The sequence below is a fragment of the Peromyscus maniculatus genome, chromosome 1 (assembly GCF_049852395.1).
Source record: "Peromyscus maniculatus bairdii isolate BWxNUB_F1_BW_parent chromosome 1, HU_Pman_BW_mat_3.1, whole genome shotgun sequence".
In the NCBI taxonomy this organism is placed as follows: domain Eukaryota; kingdom Metazoa; phylum Chordata; class Mammalia; order Rodentia; family Cricetidae; genus Peromyscus; species Peromyscus maniculatus.
The window spans coordinates 193,719,187-193,745,538 of record NC_134852.1 but is presented as its reverse complement, the minus strand read 5'-3'; the positions used below and the strand labels follow the sequence as shown (position 1 = coordinate 193,745,538).

Sequence of the window (26,352 nt, the reverse complement as noted above, 5' to 3'; positions counted from 1 at the left end):
CAAAACAGCTTCTTTATTAACCAATCATAGCAATACATATTCACAGCATACAGAAAGACATCCTACAGCACTTCCCCTTTTCTGTCTAATCAAAGGGAAGGTTTTAACTTTAACATCATACCCAAGCATGCTTGTAAAAAGAAAAGGCAATATCTCTGTATCATGTCAGAAAAGCCATCACATGAGCCATCTGATATTGGACAGAATAAAACCAAAATTAAGGGACTATTCTATTGCCATTAATCTCATAATTCTTTGGTTCTATTTTGATTCTTTAAAACTTTCCTAAAGGTATGAATTTTATATCAAAATTTATAAAATTTATATATATATATTTAAACTTTTGTCATGATATTAATGGTCACATAGAACACTAACTAATTCTAGAAAAAAGGCTTCATTTTGCTGCCTATACATGTTTTTGTGATAAGAGTCTCTATCAGTTTTCTGCAGGGAATCATGACCAGGCCTAACAGCAAATTTAAAGTCTCCAAAAAGATGATGGGGCCCCACAATGGCAATTCCACATGGACAATAATAAAACCACTAAGCTGACAAACATCACCCAAAGATCAGCTTTGAACTACAAACTGCTCAGGACAATTTTGAGATGGCTAGCTGAGATGATCCAGCCTCACAGACTACTCAAACAAGGACTTGTGATAAGTCCTGCACTTTGGTATTAGCAGAGACTGGACAACAAATGATACAGCTATCTCTCTCAGGACTTGACAATTAACAAAAAAACTTTTCTTTTCAGGATCCCCTAAAGATGCCTTCACCCCCAAACAGCAGGAAGTAATTTTAAGAACACGACGCCCACATTCCCAAGAGGTGGAGTGGGTGGTTTTTTGTCTTTTGATGTGTTTTGGATAATTATCATTATTTAGGATGGTTAGTTACAAGTTGTTATTGTTAATGGTCAGGAAAAAGGCTAAACAAAAGAGATTAGATTTAAGGTTCTTGTTTAAAAAAAAAGAAAAGAAAAAGAAAAAAGAGGATATAGATAAGAGATAGATTATTGAATCTACTCTGAAGAAAAAAAGACAGAGATGACAGAATCAAGGGTAGATTATTGAATCTACTCTGAGAAGAGAAAGAAGAGATTGAGAGAATCCAGCTGCCACCGAAAGAGAAGCAACATGCCAACACACCAGTAAGCCACAGAATATGTGGCAAAACATGTATTAATAGAATTAGATTAAGATGGTGGTGGTGCATGCCTTTAATCCCAGCACTCAGGAGGCAGAGCCAGGTGGATCTCTGTGAGTTTGAGGCCAGTCTGGGCTACAGAGTGAGTTCTAGGAAAGGCGCAAAGCTACATAGAGAAACCCTGTCTTGAATGAATGAATGAATGAATGAATGAATGGATGGATGGATGAATGAATGAATGAATAGGATGATTAATAGAAATGGGTTAATTTAAGATATAGGAGCTATAGCTACCAAGAGGCCTGCCATAGATCATACAGTTTGTAAATAATACAAGCCTCTGTGTGTTTAATTGGGTTTGAGTGGCTATAGGACCAGGTGGAACACAGGAAAACTTCTGACTACAAACACAGAGAAACCCTGAAAAACCAAAAAGGAAAAAAATTAAAATATATGGGTTAGTTGTGTATGGTACAGCACAGCAGGAACCCTAGCATTAAGCAGACTGGGGCAAAAAGAACACTAGTTTGAAGCCACTCAAGGCTACACAACAAGACAAGTATCCAAAATAAAAGTTAAAAAAAAAAATCATAGGCTGGAGAGGGATGTCTCAGCAGTTAAGAGCACTTGCTGATTCCCAGTACCCACATGGCAGCTCAAAGCCATCTGTAACTCCAGTTCCAGGGAATTCGATGTCCTCTTTAGACTCCACAGGCACCAGGCACACACGTGATGAATATACATACATTCAGACTGTGATGGTTTGAATAAGAATGGCCTCCACAGGCTCATGAATTTGAATGCTTAGTCACCAATTAGTGGAACTATTTGCAAAGGATTAGGAGATATGGCCTTGTTGGAGTATGTCACCAGGGATGGGCTTTGAGGTTTCAAAAACCTATTGCCAGGCCCATTCTCTCCCCTCTCCCCTCTGCTCCCCTCTTCCTTCTCCCTCTCTGCCTGCTGCCTGCAGATCAGGATGTAAAGTTCTAAGCTACTACTCCCTCGCCATGCCTATCTGTTTCCTGTCATGATGATCACTGACTAACCCTCTAAAACTAAGCTTGTTCCTAATTAAATGCTTTCTTTTATATGAGTCACCTTGGTCATGGCGTCTTTTCACAGCAATAGAACAGTAACTAAAAAACAGGCAAAACACACATAAAGTGAAAAAAATATATCTTAAAAGAAAAATAAACTCCTTTAAAAAAAAAACAATGATTTAAATCTTTCCTTCAGAATTTTTTTCCTTAGAAACTTTGAAGATATTCTTAGAAACTCTAAAAGGTAGCAATGTCTTCAATTTCCCTATCTCAAATTCAAACAAATTATGGCTTGTTTAAAAATGCAAACAGAAACAATGAAAGCATGAAATTTGCAGGCAAATGGATGGAACTAGAAAAAATCATCCTGAGTGAGGTAACCCAAACCCAGAAAGACAGTCATGGTATGTACTCACTCATAAGTGGATTCTAGATATAAAATAAAGAAGAATCAGACCACAACCCATAGAACCATAGAGGCTATATATATAGTATGGAGGTCCCTAGGACGACTGTGGCTTATAATAAATTTCGGTTTTACTCAAAAAATAAATAAATAAATAAATAAATAAATAAATAAATAAATAAATAAATAAATAAATAAATAAAAGCAAACAGTACATATAAATGCATTTCAGTTTATATTAAAATTACTGCTGGTCTTTGCAATCTGATATCCATCCATCCATCCCTTTATTTTCACACCTTACTTTGTCCAGAATGTTAACAACAGTACTTATTTCTAAGTGTGGAATTTGAGGTGGGTCTGCTGTCATCTCATATGACTTAACAGTAATAGATTTAAAAAAAAAAAAAAAAAAAAAAAAACACACAGGGCTGGATGTGGTGGTGCTTGCCATGAATCCCAGCACTTGGGAGGCAGAGGCAGGCACATCTTTGTGAGTTTGAGGCCAGCCTCGTCTACATAGCAAGTTCCAGAATAGCCAGAGCTATATAATAGAGAATCCCTCTCTCAAAACAAACAAACAAAACAAAATAAAAACCAGTTTTAAACAAAACCTCCCCACCCCCCCGGTTTTTGTGACAGGGTCTCTCTATATAGTCTTGGAACTCTATATAGAGCAGGCAGGCCTTGAGCTAACCGAGATCCACCTGCCTCTGCCTCCCAAGTGCTGGGATTAAATGTGTACTTCACTAAGCATAGCTAAAACAATCTCTTTTTTTAAAATCTCATTTGAAATCCTGTAAGTATCTGTCTAGTTCAAAACAGCTATGCAGTAAGAAAATCTTCCCATTGTGATTCTTAATACTATTAGTGTCATAGTATCTTCACTATAACTTATCAATTACGGTTTTATAGTAATGTCTTTTGGTCTCTAATGGTGATTTTCCTTTATTTTACTGCCTTTGTGCCTTGCCCAAACCTTTCCTCAATTCAATGTTACCTTGATTCTTTTAATGTTACCTTGATTCTTTTAACACTCTTGTTTTTGAGATGGTCTCCCTATATAGCCTGGGCTAGTTTCTGACTTATGATCTTCCTGCTTCAGCCTCCCTGGTTCTGGGATGACAAGCTGGATGACAGGTATGTGCCAAAGCATCTAGCTTTTGGACACACTTAAAATCTGAGAGTAACAAAGGCTCCATTACAGTTCTGATAGCACACTAACCAGGAATCTCAAAAATTTCTGCAGGTATAGCAATGTTTCCCTCACACTGTAATAACAGCGTGACACACATGCCCCCCCCCCAACAGAGTTCACACCTAAATTAGTTATATGAACTCTCAATTATGGCTGCTTATAAAGGCACAGGTGCACAGGATGTAGCTACTGACTGCTGAACTTGTGGAGTGAAAACTACAGAGGTAGCATAGGCAGTTCTCATCTCAGGTTTCTTATTGGTCAAAGGAACTGGTTCTATTCGGCAAGGACTACTCGGGTCCATTTAGAATTCACCAGAAGTTTAAAATTTTCACAGGGTACAGACATGAACTGAGGACCATGATTCTATCTTGACACCCGTGGAGTGGCACAGAATTGCATTTGTTGTTTGTATGGTGTCTCCCTACACCTGCTTATCTTCCCAGCTTATAGTACTTATAGTATTGATTATGACTGTCTAATCAATAATAAATCAACTACTACAGCAATCTCCTTAGGACAGACATAAATAATATGATCTTTATAAAAATATACAAAGAAAAAAAAAACAAGATATAGTAGTTCACAAGTGTCTGCCCTTTACACCAAAGAACAAATGTCTTAATATCTTAAACACAACTGACACTTTTTTGGGCAACTGTTTTTATGTGAGATCAGATCTGTGGTCAAGTGTCTGCCTACATGTCTCAAGATATTATCTCAAATCTTTCTTCCTTCAGAAATGTTGCTGATGGCAAGGTAGAAGCTACCAATGCATCTGCTAACTCCAGGTTACAGCCTACAATAGCTCAACAAAAACAAATGACTTTATAAACTTCTTAGTCTTTCAAATATTTAAAAAAATAAAAACCTTTTAAAATGTTCTGAATTATTAATTATGAATGAAATTAACAATTGAGAAAGATAATACTCTAACTCTCCCTGTGTATTATAGACTCCCAAGGAATTAATATGTCCTCTGCAAATGGTGATTTCATCCATGCCACTTGCCTTAGGCAGCTGCAGGGGCTCCTGAGCTTAGTTCCAATCTGTATGTAAGTCATTATTAGAAAACAAAAGGGTTGCTTAATTTATATCTTTTCTAAGGAGACTTATAATTGGCACTAAACCAAAACAAATTATTACTGACATGCAGACGAGGTCCACCAGACTAATGCAGCACATCCTCCTGGAGCTGAGGCAATTCCCTATTGGGATCCTCAGTGGGATTATAACACCCCAGGTGGTTCCCTAGCTAGGAGGAATCAACTTACGACCTACCTCCTAGCAGGTGTTCTTAAGGCTGCCCTCAAACCAGTAAACTATGAAAAGCTTCAAGACATAGTTCAGAACAGACAAGAGAACCTGTCTCAATTTCTAGAACAACTTACAAAGGCCCTCTTACAGTATACTAATCTAGATCCTGAGAGACCCATTTCTTTTTTCAGAGCTTCCCCGACATTAGGGCCAAACATAAGTGTCTGGAGAGAGGGGCCCTGACCCCATAGGCAGAAGTCTTAGCTATGGCATTTAAGATGTACCATGAGAAAGATGAGAAAGTCTGTAAATAGGAATATCAAATGCTGGCCAAGGCTATCTGACCAGCCGCCCAAGGGCCCCCAGGTCATTGTTTTAAATATGGTCGAGATGGCCATTGGGCTCGTACTTGCCCTGCCCCACATGGGACACCAAGACCATGTCCAAAGTGTCACCAAGAGGGACATTGGTCAGTTGACTGCCCCATGCACCTCGTAGCAGACCTCCCTCCAATCGACCTTCTAGGCTTGGCTAGAACTATAATTCATATGACATATAATTAATCTAATTCAGTGATTCAGTTGTGCAACTACTGCCATAGACACATTTTAGAATAGTCATTCCTATATGTCATATGAATTATAGTTCAAATAAGTGAAGAACAGTGAATGAACTACTAATTAACTCAACACATACAAACATTATGTTTAGCCTTTAATCGCAGCACTCGGGAGGCAGAAGGTAGATCTCTGAGTTCAAGGTCAGCCTAGTCTATAAAGCAAGTTCTAGGACAACCAGGGCTATACAGAGTAAGTGTCCTGAAAACAAAACAAAACCATTACGTTTAAATAAAACAGGCCTCATAAACACCAAAAATTACATGTTGTCTGCTGTGGATATCGCTCTGTATAAATAAAATGCTAATTGGCCAGTAGCCAGGCAGGAAGTATAGGCGGGATAAGCAGAGAGGAGAATTCTGGGAAGTGGAGGCTGAGGCAGAGAGATGCTGCCAGCCACTGCCAGGACAAGAAAGATGTAAGGTACCAGTAAGCTATGAGCCACATGGCAAAGTATAGATTAATAGTAATGGGCTAAATATAAGAGTAAGAGCTAGACAATGATAGGCGTGAGCTAATAGCCAAGCAGTTTAAATAATATAAGCGTTTGTGTGTTTATTTTATAAGTGGGCTGTCAGACTGCCGGGGCTTGGCGAGACCCGGCGGGACCCGGAGAGAAAACTCTCCAGCTACAGTTGTCTCATCTGCATTATAGAAAAAAAAAATCAGGCTAGACTAATTTTTATTGACAAGAGCAAGTCACTGTAAGTGCAAAGGATGGGTTGGAAAAGGACATTCCAACTTTCTAAGAGGTTGGAAATGGTCTATATCTTGTTTGGGGTGAAGGTCATGGGAGTATATACAACTGTCTTGATTGTACATTTTAATTATATCTTAATGAAAAAAATAATTATTACTTTATCTTAGAAAAATGAAGGTAAAAATTGACAAGAATGTCTACTAAAAATACTTGTACAGCTGTGAATTTACAGGAATATTCAGTACAGCAGTCTTCTCTTCCAATAGCATTTTAATAATACATTCACTCATCCAGAACTCTGCCTCCACTAAATTTCCCTGTAGCTAGAGTTTTCCTGCCTGGCCCAGTCAGGACAAATCTCTCTCACCTGCCAGTCCCACAGCCTCTCAGACCCAACCAAGTAAACAGAGACTTATATTGCTTACAAACTATATGGCCGTGGCAGGCTTCTTGCTAACTGTTCTTATATCTTAAATTAACCCATTTCTATAAATCTATACCTTGTCACGTGGCTCGTGGCTTACGGGCATCTCCACATGCGGCTTGTCATGGTGGCGGCTGGCAGTGTCTCTGACTCAGCCTTCCACTTCCCAGAATTCTTCTCCTTCTTGTCCTGCCTATACTTGCTCCTGCCTGACTACTGGCCAATCAGTGTTTTATTTACTAACCAATCAGAGCAACACATTTGCCATACAGAACATCCCACAGCATTTCCCCATGTGTCAGATTTTCCAGTTTTTAAAAAAGCCAAAAACTTCTACAGGAGCTGTAGGAATGGGTCAAAGGTTAAGAGTACTGGTTACTATTCCAAAGAACCCAGGTTTGATTCTCAGTATCCAGAAGATGGCCCAAAAACATCCAGAAGATGGCTCAAAAACATTTGTAACTGTAGTTCCAGGAAATCCAATACCCTCTTCTGGCCTCCTTGGGCATTAAGCATACAGACAAACATGACAGGCAAATGAGCGATACACATAAATCAAAAACAAAAGGCTGGGAGTGTGGGTACACGCCTTTATTCCAAGCACTTGGGAAGCAGAGGCAGATAGATCTGAGTTCAAGGCCAGCCTGGTCTACATAGTGAGTGTCAGGCCAATCAGGGCCACACCAGTGAAAATCTATCTCAAGTAAAAAGTTTTTTTTAAAATCATACAAAGTTTAATCTTTTTTAAAGAATGTTTAAGTGCAATACACAATAATTATATAATATATATATATATTTGAAAATCAAGGTCTAATTTTTATTTTACAGCTTTAAAATATATGCTCTAAAAGCCTACCTAGAAGATTAGTTTTCTACCCAGTACCTTCTCCCTCCCCATCTCCCTATTTACTCAACTCATTCTGCTCTTTCAACTATCAAATTACAATTTATTTTCTCAGAAAGTCTCCTGGATTTGTTTTTCTAACCCCCACCCCCATAATGCACACAGAGAGAATGTCTTGTTCCAGAACATTTGTAATGCCACTATTTCTCTTACTACATTTTATATAGTATGAACACAGTTTACTTTGCCCCCTCACTCACCATCACTGTATCCCTGTGTACAGATGCTCATAGAATATTTGGCTTAATGACTAAATTAAAACACAATCCAACCAAATTATCTTCTAAACTAATAACCCCAAAGAAGGTTTTTTACTTGTTTAAATACTCCCTTACAAATCAATAAGCCTTTAGTTGGCAGAAAACATTTTGGTTTTGTATCTGAGTCACTGAGTAGCTACTTCCTTATCAACCTGGATCTCAAAATACAGGACTGACCTCTGTGTTATTAGTTTCTACCAAAACTTAACTCTTCTTTGTGCTGATTCCTCCTTAACTGGGCATTTATTACTAACCCCTGCTGTATATTTTTACTACGAGCTTCCCCTGTAGTTTCTAGGTATCACACATAAGAGAATTAACTAAAAATGTTCAAGTCAGAGAAGGGGAAAACAAGCATGCCCAAAGAAGCACCCAATTTACCAGAACACAGTAAATAAAAAAATAAATAAATAAATAAAAACATTTAACAAAATCAACTTCCACAACACTGATTAAGTAAATGCCACTACCCTAATTAAGTAAGTGTTCAGGTAAACTAAGGCCAAACCTTCAGGCACAATCTGAACAATTTGTTGATTCGTTTTATAGAGACATGGCCTTGCTTGTAACCCTTGAACTCATGAGCTTCCTGCCCTGGCCTCCCTTAGTGCCATTACAGGTATGGCTGAGCATGGTGGTTTAAAAGGACTGCAAAGTGCTAATCACACTCTCTTAAAACTCTTAAGATCAAAACCACAACCTGAGTGCTCATGCTCCAGCAACCATGTTCCAGACTTCCTACAGGAGCATCAAGGCATCCCAGCTTTCAGAATCCATCCCACTGAAGAAGGAGGGACAGTGCCCAGGAGTCTTATTTCTTTCTTTTATTTTCTCTTTTCATGGTTTTTTTAAGACAGGATCTCACTATGTAACTTTGGCTGGTCCAGAAAATTGGGGGAAGATGGACAGACGATAGCCACAGAAACAAGCTTTTCACCACATGCTTCAGAGTTTCGGGTTTTGAACTGAAAAGATATAACTAAAATTTAAAAAGTATTTAAGAAGTACAATGTCAAACATGTACAAATGAAAAACAGTTTGCCAATTCATTATTACTAATTTGAGATAGAATTAATTATTTCTTTTTAATGAATTTGGAAAAAGAATTTAGGGGGGATGAGACGAACAGGGTCTCACTATGTAGCCCTGGCTGGCCTTCAAACTCTCAGAGATCTACCTGTCTCTGCTGGGATTAAAGACTTGCATCACCAAGCCCAGAAAGGGGTTTAAAAAAAAAAAGTTTGCTACATCCCCAAACTCTAATTTTTCAATAAAGCCTTAAGTTTCTTAAAAGTGAATCTGTATACCACCAAGTTTTAGAGTATTATCTACAGAAAATACCCAATTTTAAGCTGGCATGGTACAGGAGGAATACAAGTTTATGGCCAGCTTGAAGTACATACCAAAACATTGTCATCAAGAAATAAACATATATACATATGTAAATTAGAAAGTTGGATATTCACAAGATGCACTACTTTGGTCAGCCTTAAAGATGTTACCCAACTCTGCAGAAAATGAGTCTAAATGCAAAAATATTAGTTTAAGCTGCCCTTAATATTTTGGTAAGACAAGGCAAAAAAGTAACTACCACCTCAACAGCTAGATGCTGAGATAAATACTTTCTTTTACACTCTGGCTTTTGACTCATATTTACTGTTGGGATCTCATTTTGTGTTCACTGTTGGTTCACAAGGAGCTATACTCTTTTGAAGTCAAACTCTGCAAAATTTAGAATTCAGCTAAGTAGTAACTTAGACTCTATAAATTGTAGAGGTCAATAAATACAATCAATCACATTATTATGGGAAGGGAAATATTCTGTATTTATAAATGCCAAATCTATAAATTCCAAAGGCACTGAAAAATCCTTATAAAACACTTAAAATGTATGAAATATGTATTCTCTTTCCAGAAGAGAACCCATATCTAGATGGTATAAATTAAGTACTGCAGCGGTCAGTGGTGGCGCATGCCTTTAATGCCAGCACTCGGGAGGCAGAGCCAGGTGGATCTCTGTGAGTTCAAGGCCAGCCTGGGCTACAAAGTGAGTTCCAGGAAAGGAGCAAAGCTACACAGAGAAACTCTATCTCAAAAAACAAATAAACAAAAAAAAAAAATTAAGTACTGTAAAAATATAGTCTAACTAAAGATAATCATGAAGTTTCCAATAGATAAATGGTAAGATTTTAATACAGTGACCACTGAACATTGGTGAAATACTAACAAAAGCTCTTCTTATAAGATATGTTTAAGTTCTACTAAAGACATGTAAAAAGGAGCACTTATAGTCTATTTAGTAATTATAATCAAAGATTTACTTAGTTTTTAAAGTCTACCTTTGACTGAAGAATCATTTTACTGTGATCAGACAAGCTCATTTAAACAAGTTAAACTGTCAGCTTACTTAGTAACTCAATGAAAATCTGAATAACTAAAAACATGAGATTGATATTTATATAACTAATTGTGCAGAGAAAGCCACATTTCAATACAAGGCAGTACAAACATTTATATTTCTCTCTTTTTTTTTATTTGAAATGAAAACAAGGTACTTCCCCTTTTTATGATGAAAATTTCCATTACCTTCATCATATGTACATCATATGTGCATGCTTATGAAGCAGTACTGTACCAAGATCAATGTCTTATTATTAGAACAGGGTATTATTTTCAATCATTTGGCACATCTTTCAGGACATAGTAGCACATGTCTTAGTGCCAGAACTTGGGAGGCAGAAGCAGAGGGACCTCTGTGAATTCAAAGCCAGTCTAGTATACATGAGTTCCAGGCCAGCCAAGGCTACACAGTGAGATCCTTTTTCTTTTCTTTACTTTTTCTTAAGATTATAATTTAATTACAACACTTCTCCTTTCCCCATCCTCCCTCTAACCCCTCCCATATACCCTTTTCATCAAGACCTGCCTAGAAATCAAAGTTGTCAAATCTCTCTTTTCCCTTCTCAGGAATTTCCTTAATTGGGTTTACCCTGTTTGCTCCTCCAACCTTATCCCTGTCACCCCCAAGTGTCTGGGAAGGGTATGAAAAGGTAAGGTACCTCCACAGTTACTCTAGCACCTTTGCTGAAGACCCCAGTGCTCTCAACTAAGCTGGTCCACACACTTACCAAACTTAAGGCCTGCCATCAGTACCACCTGGATCTCTTTTGCTTTCTTTCTCTTATGGTCAAACCTTGCTTGATGGTGAATGGAATGACCAGCCTAGCAACCCATGAAGGACAATTAAGCCAATGGATACATTCAGCTCAGAAGCCTGTTAATTCTGGGTATCATTAAATACATACATACATACATACATACATAAACTCTTTTTTAAGTCAAGAGAAAGACAAATAGAATTCCAGCTACTAAAGAGAAAGTAACAAGGCATTTTTCTATTTCAGGCTAACAGAATAATCCTATACAGGTTATGGCAATATTATAGAAAGAGAAACCAGAACTATTTAAGTAACAAAAACAGATATGTAATCTGGAAAGAGAAACAAAGAACACAGAAACTAAATTCTAGTCCCAGCCCTAGCACTCTTCAAGATTATTATGAAATATAAATTAAATTTTTAAATCTCTTCAGCCTTGCTTCTCTACCATCCTTTAACCATAAACAAAATCCTTTCTCTTTAATCCTATTCTGCACCTGTAAAAATGGTGTTAACATCAAAGGGCTCTATCTAGCACACTATATGCTGGCTTTTAAGAAACATCACTAGCCAAACATGTTGGTACACACTTTGCCTTTAATCCTAGCACTCGGGAAGCAGAGGCAGGCAGATCTATCTCTGTGAGTTCAAGGCCTGTCTGTTCTACATCCAGGACAGCCAAGGCTACAGAGTGAAATGATGTCTCTGAAAAGAAAAAAGAAAAAAAAAGAGAAGGAAGAGTGATCATAGAAAACAAAGCAAAGACTTGTCTTCCCATACTCAAGTAATATTCCCCATTTTCATCTTTTTCCTTCTCTGGCTTTTTGAGACAGGACACTGCTATCTAGACCAGGCTGGCCTAGAATTCTCAATCTTTCTGCCTCCACCTCTGGAGTGCTGGGGTTACAGGTATATACTACCCCACCTGGCATCATAAATTTAAATTTATTCACCAGCCACACATAGTGTTTAAACATGTAACCCCAGTACCTGGGAAGTAGAGGCAGGAGGAGAAGTTCAACCAGCCTACACAATGAGTATGAGATCAATTTGCTCTACACAAAACCCTATCTCAATTTTTTTGACTGGTTATCAATAGGGAAAGGTAGATGAGAAGTTGATGGTATCTTACAATAGACTGTAAAAAACAATTATATAGTGTTTTATATATACATATATGTACATACACACACACACACACACACACACACACACACACACAATGTGTCTAAGACTTGCTTCAAATAATTCAGTGGGGTTGAAACATGAATGGCCATTACTGGACTGGAGAGCTGGCTCAGTGGTTAAGAGCACTTGCTTCACTTACAGAGACTGGAGTTTGGTTCCCACACCGACGCATGGCTCATAACTTTCTGTAAACTCCAGTTCATGGGACTCAATGCCCTCTTCTGACCTCTATGGGCACCAGGCATGCTCAATGGTACACACACATGCATGTACGCAAAACACTCAGACATATAAAAATAATATACTCAGCTATGGACCCTGAATGCTACACTAGTAATTAGCCAGGCAAGAAGTGTCCACTAGTGCAATAATGCCAAGTCTGCTATGGAAGTAACCAATTGCTTTCTGATTGTATTTGAGGCCCACTCCACAGAAGGAAATGTAAACCTGGTCAAAACCCATGGCCAGGGAGGCCAAAAGATCCAATAGGCAAGTCACTATTGCTGTTTTGCTAAATGGACATACTGTGCCCATCAAATTGCCCTCAAATATTTATGTGTACACCCATAAATTAGTGATGCTGTCAGCCCTGTCCTAAATAGCTGCTTTTTGCAGTAGGTCATTGATAGTTACTGAAGAGATTCACAAATGGTTGAGTGCTGAGCGTAGCAGCTGTTGAATGCTCAGTCCTAAATGAGACATCTATAGCACCCCTTCCAAGGTTCAGAGAACATCACCCAAGAAGCAGAAGAAAGGAATGTAAGAACCAATGAAGAAGCCTAGTGTTGTAGAACTGTCTTCAGGGTATGAAACAGTAACTGTGCTCTTGAACTCACAGCAGATGTGATCGCCTGATAAGACCCACAGAAAATGGGGCCTATAAGTGTTGCAGAACATTTGTTTAACCATGAAAAGATGTGTTGCACTTGTTTATGTTGCAGAATATTTAACTATGTAAGTATGTGTTGCACTTGTTTAATTATGTAAAGATGTGTTGCTGTTTTACCTTGCCTGCCTCAGTCACTTGACTGGTCTAATAAAAAGATGAACAGCCAATAGAGAGGGAGGGAGTATAGGCAGGACTTCCCAGCAGGGAGAGTAAGTAGGAGGAGTAATTTAGGCTGGGGGGAAGAAAGAAAAGTTGCCAGGGGACAGCCAGCCAGACACAGAGGAAGCAGGAAAGTAGGACATACAGAATAAAAGAAAGGTAAAAAGCCCCAAGGCAAAACACAGATGACTAAAAACAGGTTAGATTAGAAGAGCAAGTGGGACAAGCCTAAGCTAAGGCCAAACACTCATAATTTATAATAAGTCTCTATGTCTTTACTTAGGAGCTAGTTGGCAGTCCAAAGAAAATTCCAACTACATATAAGCATCCTGTGACAAAGTCAGAAGGGCTGGCTCACAGGGCCTTACCCCTTCTGTGGATCTATAGCATTAGTTAAATGGCTGCCAGAAGAGGGAGAAACATTTTTGTCAGTGGTATAGCCACTGTAGGTTGCCATGTTTCTAAAACAACTCTAAACTCATTGGATGAAAACAAAAAGAAAAAAAAGAAAACAAATCATAGTCAAAGGACTAGCTGGGGAGAGAGAGGGGATCAGCAGGACTGCCGGGGGAACGAGAGGGTAATGAGGAGTAAATAGGTTATGAGAAGTAAATATGTTATATGCACATTTACATATATGAAAATGTCAGGCCGGGCAGTGGTGGCGCACGCCTTTAATCCTAGCACTCTGGAAGCAGAGGCAGGTGGATCTCTGAGTTTGAGGCCAGTCTGGTCTACAGAGTTCCAGGACTGCCAGGACTACATAGAGAAACCCTGTCTTGAAAATCCCCATGAAAAAGAGAAAGAGAGAGAGGGAGGGAGGGAGAGAGGGAGGGAGGGAGGGAAGGAGGGAGGAAGAGAAAGAGAGAAAGGAAGGAAGGAAGGAAGGAAGGAAGGAAGGAAGGAAGGAAGGAAGGAAGGAAGGAAGGAAATGTCAAAATGAATATGCATGATCAATACATGTTAATAAAAACCTGCTTTAGGACCAGCCAGATAGTTCAGCAGGTAAAGTCACTTGCCAAGCAAGTCTGGCACCCTGAGTTCAATCTCTAGAACCCATGTAAAGGTTGAAAGAGAACCAACTCCACCAAGCTGTCCTCTGACTGCCACACAAATACCATGACAAGCATGCCCTCCCATGATGCAATAAAAATATTTTTTTTATTTTTAAATTAATTTTTATTTTTATGTATATGGTTGTTTTGCCTGCATGTATGTCTGTGCATATGCATCATCTTTAAGGAAAAAAATAAAAAATACCAGACATGGTGGTGCATGTCTATGATCAAAGCACTGGCAAAGTTAAGGCAGTAGGATCATGAGGCCACCCTGGGCTACATAGCAAAATCTTGCCTCAAAAATGCAAATAAAAGCAATTAGTTTCAAATAACAATTAAAACAAGTTAACTAAAAAGAATGCTTCAAGAAGAGTTTGGTTCTGTTTTACTTATATCTAAGATATCAGATTAAATTCAGATAATTCTAACATTAAACTATCAGTCAGGTGTGGTGGCCCATTCTTGTTACGATAAGCAGGAGAGGCAGGAGGATTAAGTCAAGGTAAGCATGGGCTACACACTGAGCTCCGGGCCAGCCTATGCTACATAGTGAGGCTGTTTCAAAAAACTAAAAGAAGCCAGCAATGGTGGTGCACGCCTTTAATTTCAGCACTCCAGAGGCAGAGGCAGAGGCAGGTGGATCTCTGTGAGTTCAAGGCCAGCCTGGTCTACAAATCGAGTTCCAGGACAGGCTCCAAAACTACACAGAGAAACCCTGTCTTGAAAAACCAAACAAACAAAACAAAAAGAAAAGCATACAATTGTTTCCACATATATAAGGCATGTATATATACTAAGCTAAGTTAAAGTTGATGCTACAGTAAGATATATTACTAAATGTTTTCTAACTAACCAATTTTAAAAATGGTTTTCATTTTTTTAATTATCTTTTTGGGGGTGGGTTGTATGAGCTTTATATGCCCCACATGCATGTAGGATCTGACTACAGAAGAGAGCATTGGATCATCTAGAATTGGAGTTAGAAACAATTGTGAGCAGCATGTAGATGCTGGGAATTGAACCTGGGTCCTCTGTAAGAGCAGCCAGTGCTGTACATTTATTTATTTGGTGTGGTTTTTTGTTTATTTTAGACAGGGTCTCACTACACAGTCCTGGTCCTCTGTAAGAGCAGCCAGCGCTCTACATTTATTTATTTATTTGGTTAGTTGTTTTTTGAGGCTAGGTCTCACTATGTAGCCCTAGATGGTCTGGAGCTCAATATGCAGACCAGGCTGGAACTCACAAAGATCTGCCTGTCTCTGCTTCCAGAGTGCTGGGACTAAAACATTGTACACCATCACGACTAGCCAGCTAGTGCTCTTAACCCCTGAGCTCTCTCTCCAGCCTCATAATGAACCATTTAAAAAAGAGAGATTTACTTACTTTTATGCATATGAGTGTTTTGCCTCATGACCTGGTGACCTTGAAAGTCAGAAGACATCAGATTCCCTGGAACTAGAGTTACAAGTGGGTGCTGGGAACCAAACCCAGGCCCTCTTAAAAGAGCAACAAGTGCTCTTAACCACACCACTGAACCACCTTCCCAGCAGCTAACATATTTTTTAATATTTACCTTTACCTTCTAACATTTCTAAATAAAAACAATGAAACAGATATAAGTTTTATATATTTTATATATAAATATATATATATATTTATAAAATGCCCAGGGTCTAGCACACACCTTTACCCTGGCACTTGGGAGGCAAAGACAAGCAAATCTCTGAGAGTTCAAGGCCAGCCTGGACTATATAGTGAGCCCCTATCTCAAAAAAGCAGAACACAAGAAAAAAAGAAAAATGTGTTTCTGTAGACAGAGAATGGTGGTTGGTAACAATGGGTTTTCTGATACTTTTTCATGTGTATGTTAAATTTTAAGCAGTTAATATGTTTACCTGCTTCATTCTACTTATCAAAAATCTGAGACAACCTAGTTTATAAATTATCTTCAATTTCTGTATGGTTCAGAAGCTGTAAGACAGGCTGCTTTGCTACTATGCTACAGTTATACTATGATAGTTTCAGTACAATTATAAGGTAAAACTGCAACTTGTTTCTCTTTAACATGAAATGACAATTGTATTGCTAATTTCTGGTCTCCCGTCACCAAAATTTAAAATGTCAGTCTAAACACCACTGGTTATATCAATTTCTTTTAGCAATCCTGTTTGACACATCTGCTCCTACAATTAAAAAATGCACATTACACAAAACTGGATCCTTCTGTTACTCTGAATTTTAAGAATGTATAACAATTTCAATCACAAATTCATAAGAAACACTTGAAAATACTGTTTTGTTTTGTTTTTTAAATATTTTTTTGGTTTTTCGAGACAGGGTTTTTCTCTGCATAGTTTTGCGCCTTTCCTGGAGCTCACTTGGTAGCCCAGGCTGGCCTCGAACTCACAGCGATCTGCCTGGCTCTGCCTCCCAAGTGCTGGGATTAAAGGGAAAATACTGGTTTTATGCCTGTAATTTCAATGGCTTCTATTTCAGAAAAAAAAAAGATTGAGCTACTCAAGTAATTCTCTTCAACAAAATGGAGTGTGAAAGAAAGGAAATAAAAATAAGCCAGAAATCATTAGAAGCTGTTAATCACTACTGTCTAGCTTTCCTAACTTGCCCTTCACAATCCATTAAGAAAGGATCTGGATTGTTTAATTTTGCTGTATACCTTATTCAATGCTCAACTTCATCGTTAAGGCCTTACTACAAGCTGGACATGGGGGCGGAGGGTCCACTACTGCAATCTCAGAACTCCAGAGGGTAAGACAATAAAGACAGACTGCTAGCTCAAAAACTCACTACATACACAGTGAGACCCTGTCTCAAAAAAACTAACAAACAAAACTAGAACATCATTTCCCCTGGCACTTTGTAGCACATCAAACCTACCTAACTAAAACATCAGAGAAACTGGGAGCTGACAAGATGGCTCTTTCAAAGAGTTCGATTCCAAGGACCCACATGGTGCCCTCTTCTACCTCCCATGGGTATTGTACACACAATGCAGACATACATGCAGGTAAAACACCTGTACCCATACAATACAGGTAAATTTTTTTTTAACAAGAGAAACTACGAGTTAAAACAAAATTCAAAATCCTTTAAGAACAGTTTAGCAGGAAACAAAATAATCATAATTTCCCATAAACTATTTAGCTTGTCAGGTTTCTAGTTTGATAAAATGAAAATAAAAACATAATCTTAAAATTTTAAAGCATAAGCCAGGCAGAGTAGCACAAATCTTTAATCCTTATACTAGGGAGGTAGGCAGAAGTTGGATCTCTTTGGGGTCCAGGCCAGCCAGAGCTACATAGCAAAACCCTACGTCAAAAGGGAAAAAAAAAAAAGAAAAAATATAGCGTTTTCTCAATATTCAAATCCAAATTGAACACAGCTAGACAAAATTCTATAACAGCACTTTACTAAATCCAAAAAAACCTACTTTGAGTAAAAAGGCATATCATATCATCTGTGATATTTTTACTCCTTTAAAAAGCAGGAATTTAGGGCTGGAAAGATGGCGCGACTATAAAGAGCACTGGCTGCTCTTCCAGAGAGGACCAGGGTTTATTCCGAGCACCCACGGGGCAGCTCACAACTATCTGTAACTCAAGTTCTAGGGGATCTGACACCTCACATGGAGAAATATGCAAACAAAACACCAATGCACGTAAAATAAAAAGAAATAAATCATTTTTAAAAAGTAGAAATTTAGAAGATTCAGATAGCAAGATGTATCTGTATGTTATATAATGCCTTAAACTTACTAACCCCTTTTCTGTTTCCTATAGGAAAAAAGCAATTCTTTATTCAAAACTTCCACCTCACTCTTATTCCATTGCTCATATTCATTATTCCTCTCTCAAGATGTGCTGCGGTTTAGCCCTCACTACAGTACATCTATTACATGCTAACCTATAATTCTGAGAAAAAAATTGCTTCTAACACATATACACTGACATGGGTCTAGTATTCAGAATACATAAAGAACTCTTACAATTCAACAGTAATAACCAAACTGCAAAGGGGATAAGAGATGTAAACAAGCATTTTTCCAAGGACAGAAAAATGGCTCATAAACACAATAAAGGATATCTAATATCATTAGTCATTAACTCAAAGCAAAAAAAAAAAAAACCATAATGGCATACCAATTCATACTCATTAAGCTATTATTTAAAAAAAAAATCAAAGAGAAAAAAGATAAAAAAAATGTTGCCATGCACTTAGAAAAATATTGGTACATTTAAACAATGATGGTAGGAATGTAAAATGCCCCAAACACTTTGGAAAATGGTAAACTCAAAAAGTTAAAACATAGTCATCACATGAGGTATCAAGTCCATCACATATATATATATATATATATGTATATATATATATATATCTCAAGAAAACCAAAAATGCATATCCACACAAATACTTGTGCACAAATTCTCATAGTATCATTACTGTAATAAAAAAAGAAACATGCTAAATGTCCACCAACTGATGGATGTACACACAAAATGTCCATATAATGTAATATTGTTTAGCTATAAAAAGAATAAAACAGTGGATGCATGTTTCAACCTGGATGAAACTTAAGAACATTATGCTATATGGAAGTTTGATACAAAGAGCCACAGAGTACATGATTTCATCTGTAAGAAACATATAACCAGACAAACCCACAGAAACAGAAAGCAGATTAGAAGCTGCCAAGAGCTAAGTCACAGAAGAGCTGGGATGACTGCCTATGAGCAAGGGGTTACTTTTATGGAAATGAAAATGTCATTAATGATGACATGTGCACAACTTTGTGAATTAGAAAGAAGAAACTGTACATTTTAAAAAGGTAAATTCTGCCAGGCATGGTAGTATACACTAGTAAACCTAGATCTCTAGAGATAGAGGCAGGAAGATTAGGACTTCCAGGCCAGTATTGGCTACAAAGTAAGTTTGAGACCAGCCTAGACTATATAAAATCCTGCCTCAAAAAAAAATTATTTTATTACATGTGAATTCTATTTCAATTTAAAATTTCAGGATTTGGACTTGGGATACCTCCCTATATACAAGAAACAGTCAACAAAATGAAAATGAGCTAATGGTTTATAATGGAATTATGCCCAAAGCAATGTGCAAGTACACAGAACAGTTTTTTAAAAAGAGGGAGGGAGAGGGTTACTTGCAGACAAATTAAAAGATAGTATGTAGAGGAATGATGTTAAGTGTTTAACTTGAAAGTAAATCGTCTGGTGTGGTAGCACACACCTGTAATCACAGCTCTTGGAAAATGGAAGCATGAGAATCAGATATTTAAGGTTAGCCTTGGCTATAAAATAAGTTTGAACCAGTCTAGGTTACATGAGAACCTGTCTCAAAACAAAAATAACAGCTTTGGGGCTGGGTGTGGCCAGTCACGCCTTTACTCCCTCCCAGCACCTGCCAGTCAGAGGCAGGTGGATCTCTATGAGTTTGAGGCCAGCCTGGTCTACATACAAAGTAAGACAAAGTAAGTTTCAGGACAGTCAAACCGATATAGCGAAACCCTGTCTCAAAACAAAACAAAAAAGACAGGGTCTCACTATGTAGACCAGACAGACTGGCCTCAATCAGAGAGATCCATTTGACCACCTCTGCCTTCCAAGTGCTGAGATTAAAGGCATGTACCAGCACAGCCAGCTAAATTCCACTTAACATTTAAAAATTCCTTCACAAACATATGCCCCCTCCCATTATCATGGACTGCAGCTGAAACTGACAACTTGTCCTTTCCCGTTTTGCTCACGTTTCTCAGGAATACAATACCATTTCCACACAGATCAAAATGAAACTAAGAATGTCACCTTCATGAAGCCCTTCTACCAAAGATTTCTTTCACTTCTACAATACCCCATACACCACTTATCTGCACCATTATACAACAAATTTTGACTCGCACAATAAACGGTATATACTTTCTGTAAGACTAAAAGTTCTAATAAGACCCAATATTTGTAAGCTAACTTAAATTAAAAAACAACCCCCCCAAACAAACAAACAAAAAACTGAAATTTAGAGCAGTCACCTCAATTTTTTGTACACAATGTCTGATTTTTTTTTTTAAAGGGAGTTTGCTTAATAAAATTTTAAGTGAATTAATCACTTAGCTATACCTTTCATTCCTAGTAATAACACTAAATTCCAGTTGCTAAAGGACTGGATAGGTTACTCACTCAGAAGTGTCCTCCCCATAAACATGAAATAATCAATCCTTTTTTTGTTTGTTTTGGTTTTGGTTTTTCAAGATAGGGTTTCTCTGTGTAGCTTTGGTTGTCCTAGAGCTCGATCTGTAGACTAGGCTGGCCTCGAACTCTCAGAGATCAGCCTGCCTCTGCCTCCTGAGTGCTGGGATTAAAGGTGTGCACAACCAACATCCAGCCAAAATAATCAATTCTTACTATTAGAAAATTCAATGCCATCCTGTGTAACTCACTAAGGTTAAAAACAAGCATTATCAAATACTTCTAGAATTGTTGTAGTTATAAACACATTTGACAGAATCAGTTACCTGAAATACCTTTCCATGAGTCAAAGAGACTTATTCCGTCCTTTTTTAGCCAAACTAGATGCAGCTAAAATCATACTTTTTCCCACACTAGGGAGAACTTGAGACTACAGTAAGGTTAAGGGGCAGCCAAGCACTTCGCAGCATCACATCAGACAGAGACCAGTCAGGCCTGGAACCTGGACGGACCCCCTCAACAGCCACCAAAGTAAACCAACACCCATGCCTGAAATAACTGTCTAAACCCAGTAGAGGTTCTGTTCCAATCCAAAGTGCCCAAGTAGGTTTAGGTTTTGGAACAGCCGGGATTTCAGGTTTTCAGATTATGGATGCACAGTCAGTAGAATCCATGTAAACATTCCAAAATCTGAAAAACAGAAATTTCAACCACTTCTGACCTCAAGCACTTTGAAGAGCTACTCAATCTGTATTAACTCTGATTCAATTAAACTTCTTGTAACACGTGTTTTCCAGACACCACTGACATCTTACTCCCTCCTTGCCAAAAATAGTAAAAAGGAAAATTAAATTCTGGAAATGACCGAAACTTCATTTTTAACCCAAAGATTGCTATAAATTAAGTTTCACTTAGAAACCAAACACCCCTAAAATACTAAGACAATCAACCAAGGGAATAAGATATAAGATTAACTGTGCAGAACCAATTGTATCTGATTATTATTGTATCTGATAGTAAACAGTACAGCTTCTTGGGACTATATATAGGCTGCTGCCAGCCATTTAAATATAAATTTCATACCACCACTTAAAACGCTCCCCTTGGAGAACAAAATTACACATAACAAAAGAGAAAATATGATGTCCAACTGACTTGAGCTGAGCAACTATGGACAAGTATTAGTATTTAAAATATCATCTGTACTGTGGACTCTAGAGCTCCTGAACTTCACCTAAAAAGTGGTGATCTGGAGTTCCATGTATAAGCTGAGAAAACTGATCACCAAGTCAAAACATTCTCCAAAGAACTGATCTGATTTTGATATTCAAGTAAGGTGTTTACAGGAGGATTTTATTAGGCACAAAACAACATTTTGTCCAGGAGCAGTTATCAACCACTAATGCAATTATGGATAAGAAAGGGCAGTTAATCGGAACACAAGAATTTTAAATCGAACAGCATAGGATAACTCACTGAAATAATTTAAACAAAAGCTGTATCAACACAAGAAATCTACAGGGTCGCATTTCTCAATTCCATAGTCTTTTAAACACTTTAGCCCTCCAGAACACAATCAATCACTAAGAGTGAAACTAGCACTACAAAATTTAAAGATCCTTCTAAGTAATTTCAGTCTTTTTATATTAACCAAGTATTCTGAAAACGCCTCAATTTGATGTTTCTCAAAACCTGCCATGTGCACTTTTACATGACGATGACAAATAACATAATTCCTGAGTGCTTAAGCCCATGTCACATTGTAGCAAATGTGTGACAGGTCGTGAAAAAATAAAACAAGCAGAAGCAGAACAGAGCAAAGGCTAGCTGGAGCCAAGAAGCCTGTTTCCTGGAGGGCAGAGCAGGGCTTGGACTGGCAAGAGGGAAATTTTAACTTGTATTCACAAGGTAAATCAACCCCCCCCCCAAAAAAAAACACCCAAACTGCTCAGATCGTTTTTATTTAACGAAGTATACATTTTTAAAAAATATACTTTTAACCTTTGGACAATCAAAGTGGTATCCTAAGACACCTAACCGCATTGTTGCCAGCTAATTACATTTGATGTTAAGTCCTTAATAAAGTCACATTGCAATTCTCATAATGAAATACAGCAAAAATGGCAGTGTTTATTTTCTCTAAGTAAAGGTTGCCTTATTTTTCACTTGTTTAAAGTTTTAGTTTTGCTTTTTCATCTATTATAGAAAAACATCCTTGTGGGACATTGTAAAGGGCAGACCCTCCTGTCAAGCCAGAAGGCTCAAACACAAAGACTGAGCTAACCAAGTGCTGTAATTCTTCCAAATTGAGCCTCTCCACACCCCCCCACCCTTCCCCCCAACAGATATGTCTATTAAATCAGTGTCTGTTCTCCCCCTCGCACAACAAAGAGAACTTCTCACCGCATGAAATTGCCGCTGAATGGACACCAGAAAGCAGGATTTGCATAATTCCTTCCAACGAAACCCCGTCGGGAAGGAGGGGACCAAGGGGCCCAAGCGGACGGACAGAATCTCCCAGGTTCTGCTGAGGAAGATCTGACTCCCAAGAACATGCCCCACCGAGATGGGGGGCTGAAATTCCGGGCCTCCCCGAGGACTGGGCGTGGGGGACAGAGGACGACGACGAGAGGGCATTTCCCCACACACCGGCAGCACCGAAGCCGAGACCGGGAAATAACAATGCTGGGGACATTAGAGTCAAACACAAGAATGGACAGAGGCTAGGGGGCGGCGGGTGGAGCAGACACCACACGGGCCACTTACTTTTTGGAGGGGGGTTAAATGTATGAGTTAAGCCCTTATGGTCCCGTCGGCCGCCGCACAGAGAGAAACGGGACCTTGGGAGAGAAAAACAAGACAAAACACACAGTGTGAGAGGTGCGGCCCCGCCGCCCGGCCCCTCCCGGGCTACCCCGGTCCACGCTCGCTCGCTCCCTCCCTCCCCGCCGGGGAAGCGCGCCGGCCGCCCGTGCTCAGCCGAGGGGGACGAGGACGACCCCCCGCCCGCCGCCCGCCCCCGCCTCCCCGCCCGCCCCGCGCGCACGTCAAACACAAATCCGCACACACCGACCCGTGCGTCGAGGACTAACTCCCCGGCCGCCGCTGCCAGCAGAGGAAGTGCAGCCGCTGCCCCCCGCGGCCATGACACCCCACTTGGCTCGCTCAGGCGGACGCGGGGCCTGTGACAGCTCCGGCTCCCTCCGCCCCCATCTCCACCTCACGCCTCGCACACGCCCGAGCGCCGCCGCGCGTGCCCGCGGGCACGGGGGCGCGCCGCCGGCGTGGGGGAGGGGCGCGGGACGAGGGCAGGTGGGGGCGGCCCCGCGCGGCCCGGCGCGCTGGCGGCGGCGGCGGCGGCGGCGGCCCGGGCGTCCACAATGCGCCGGCAGAGGAGAGGCCGCGCGCCCGAGCCCGCCCCGCCAGCCGAGGGGAGGGGCGCCGCGGCCGCGCGCTCGCGCCCCCGGGGGGTGGGGGAGGGGGGGGCCGAGCCCGGGAGGGCGCGCGGGGCCGGAGCGCGGCGGCCGCTGCCCTGTTCCCCTCCCACGCCCGGGCGGCCGGCGGCGGCCGGGCGGCTCGGGCACCGGTGGGGAGCCTCACCTACACAGTGGACGAGCTTGTGGCGCCACGAGTCCAGTTCTTGCCGAAAGCCGCGTCTCTCAACGGAGCATTGCTGCCGCCTACACACCCTCGCCATCTTCTGCCGCCCGCCCGGCCCTGCCTCCGCCGCGGCCCCGCGCACGCCCAGCCGCGTCGCCCCGGGGCCGCGCACGCACCCGTGGCCTGGGCGTCGCGCCTCCCGCCGGGGGCGGCGCGGGGCAAGGCTGCCCTCACCTCCCCGTGGCCCCGCGGTGGCCCGGGCTGGCCCGCTCCTCCTCCCGCCCGCCCGCCCGCCCGGCGTCCCCGCGCACCGGCTCAGCGTCTCACGCCCCGGCACGGCACCTTCCCACGCCGGCGTCCCCTCCCCGCGCCGCCCTCGCTCTCCTGCAAGGCCACGGCTGCCCCGGCCCTCCCCGGGGCTTCTGGTTTTTAAACTCGTCCCATCTATCACTTCCAACCAGACTATCGCCCGACACCAACTGTTGCAAGTTCCGCACCACTGCTTCTCTTAACTTCTCGGGCGAAACTGCCCCTCCGGGGAGCCCCGTGGAGGAGCAGAAATAGGAATAAATGCCCGGATGCCCCTGGAGGCACTGAGCCCCGAGGTTTTCAAAGGTGAAGTGTGTAATTTGGTTTTAAGTTATCAGAGAACTTCGCCGATATTCTAGTAAGCCCAATTTAAAAAAGAAGCGTTGTAAGTCAAATAAAAAGCCTACGGGAGCTCTACTAGCAAGACTGAAAGTCTTCAGAGGGCTGAGGAAAATTGTGCTAATAGAGAATGGATTTCAAACGACAGTTTAAGAATATGTTGGAAAATACCCTCAGATCCGTGGTTCAGGAAACATTTCTATCAGGATTTCCAGGTGCCTTCTGGGAAAATTAAACCACCTTGCACAGGGAGCTACATCTTCCATTTAAACGTAACAGTATTAATTACTTGATTTTTGAAAGAGAGAGGAACGAGCAAGAAGGAAATAGGAAAAGAAAAAACGGAAATAACTCTATACCAATACGTCTAGTTCCCTAAGACTCTGACCTCTTTCCCACCCTTAGGGTTTAAGGACAGTGCATTCCTTCTGAATATTAAATTTAAATAATTATTGTAGGTAAAACGAAATCATCACTTGACCTCAAGTGATCTCACTGATGTATATCAAGTCGAAGGTTCTGGGTCTGTGAATAGGGAGAGCACACTGGCGTGGGAGGTGGTGTGACTACCCCGGAGAACTATTTGGGTCGAGTGAGATGTCTGGGTAGTGGGCACCTTTGTTCCTCCGCCCGGTCTTAAAGCCAGTTAGATTTCCACAGTTCTCAAAAGACCACACTGTTTCATTTCTTTAAGACTGTACACCATCAACCATACATGATGGTGCATACCTGGTAATACCAGCATTCTGGAAGGCTGAGAGACGAAAGGATAGTAAATCCCAGGCCAGGCTTGGCAACATGATGAGACCGTGTCTCCAAACAAAGACTACTGTCTAATAAACAAGCTCTTCCGAATTCACCGAGTTTCTATACGGTTCATCTACCCTGAGTTGGGAGCGGAGCTGAAAGGGAGCAAAGGCTTGCTAGGAGCAAGCGTCCGGTGCCTACCACTAACTAGCAGGAAACTCTCTCCACCACTAGATGGTGACTTGCAATCTTGGAGATTTTTAGGCAACTTCTGTGGAGGTTGGAGGAAGTGTTTCATAAAGGTTTGTTGTTGTTTTTAATACGTGAGCAATGTGTAATTCTAAAAGTAATTAATAATGTCGATTTTCAAATCACCACCCATGTGTTTTAAAACAAATAAATCAAGGGTAATGATTTCTCAACATAATCTCTTAGAGCAGTGTGTTCTCAACCTTCCTAATGCCTTGACCCTTTAATACAGTTCCTCATGTGATGACTGCCAACCATAAAATTATTTCCATTGCTACTTCATAACTGTAATTTTACTACTGTTATGAATCATCATTAAATATTTTTGGAGATAGAGGTTTACCAAAGAGGCCGTGACCCACAGATTAAGAACTGGTGTCTTAGATTCTATCTAACAGATAGATTCAGAGAACTCTAGGGGCTTCAGAGATTAATTCTAAATTGAAACCAGCATTCTTTCATTTTAGTCGGAAGCCTAGA

General features: G+C 40.4%; 1 protein-coding gene across 13 annotated transcripts in view; it reads right to left on the bottom strand.

Annotated features, from left to right (window-relative positions):
• The window catches only part of Lcor (ligand dependent nuclear receptor corepressor), a 133,312-nt gene extending 108,947 nt beyond the window's left edge, over positions 1 to 24,365 (bottom strand). For 4 of the 13 annotated variants that reach the window (XM_076563094.1, XM_076563096.1, XM_076563102.1 and 1 more), the window contains exons 1-2: positions 24,229 to 24,365; positions 23,395 to 23,468 (exon numbers count right to left, since the gene is read on the bottom strand). Coding sequence is in view for 5 of the 13 variants with exons in the window: in XM_042263567.2 (XP_042119501.2) it covers positions 23,032 to 23,323 (292 nt within the window). In the remaining 8 variants the exon portion in view is untranslated. The other 9 variants (XM_042263567.2, XM_076563092.1, XM_042263584.2 and 6 more) reach the window with 6 other exon arrangements.
• Between the last annotated feature and the right edge of the window lie 1,987 nt (positions 24,366 to 26,352).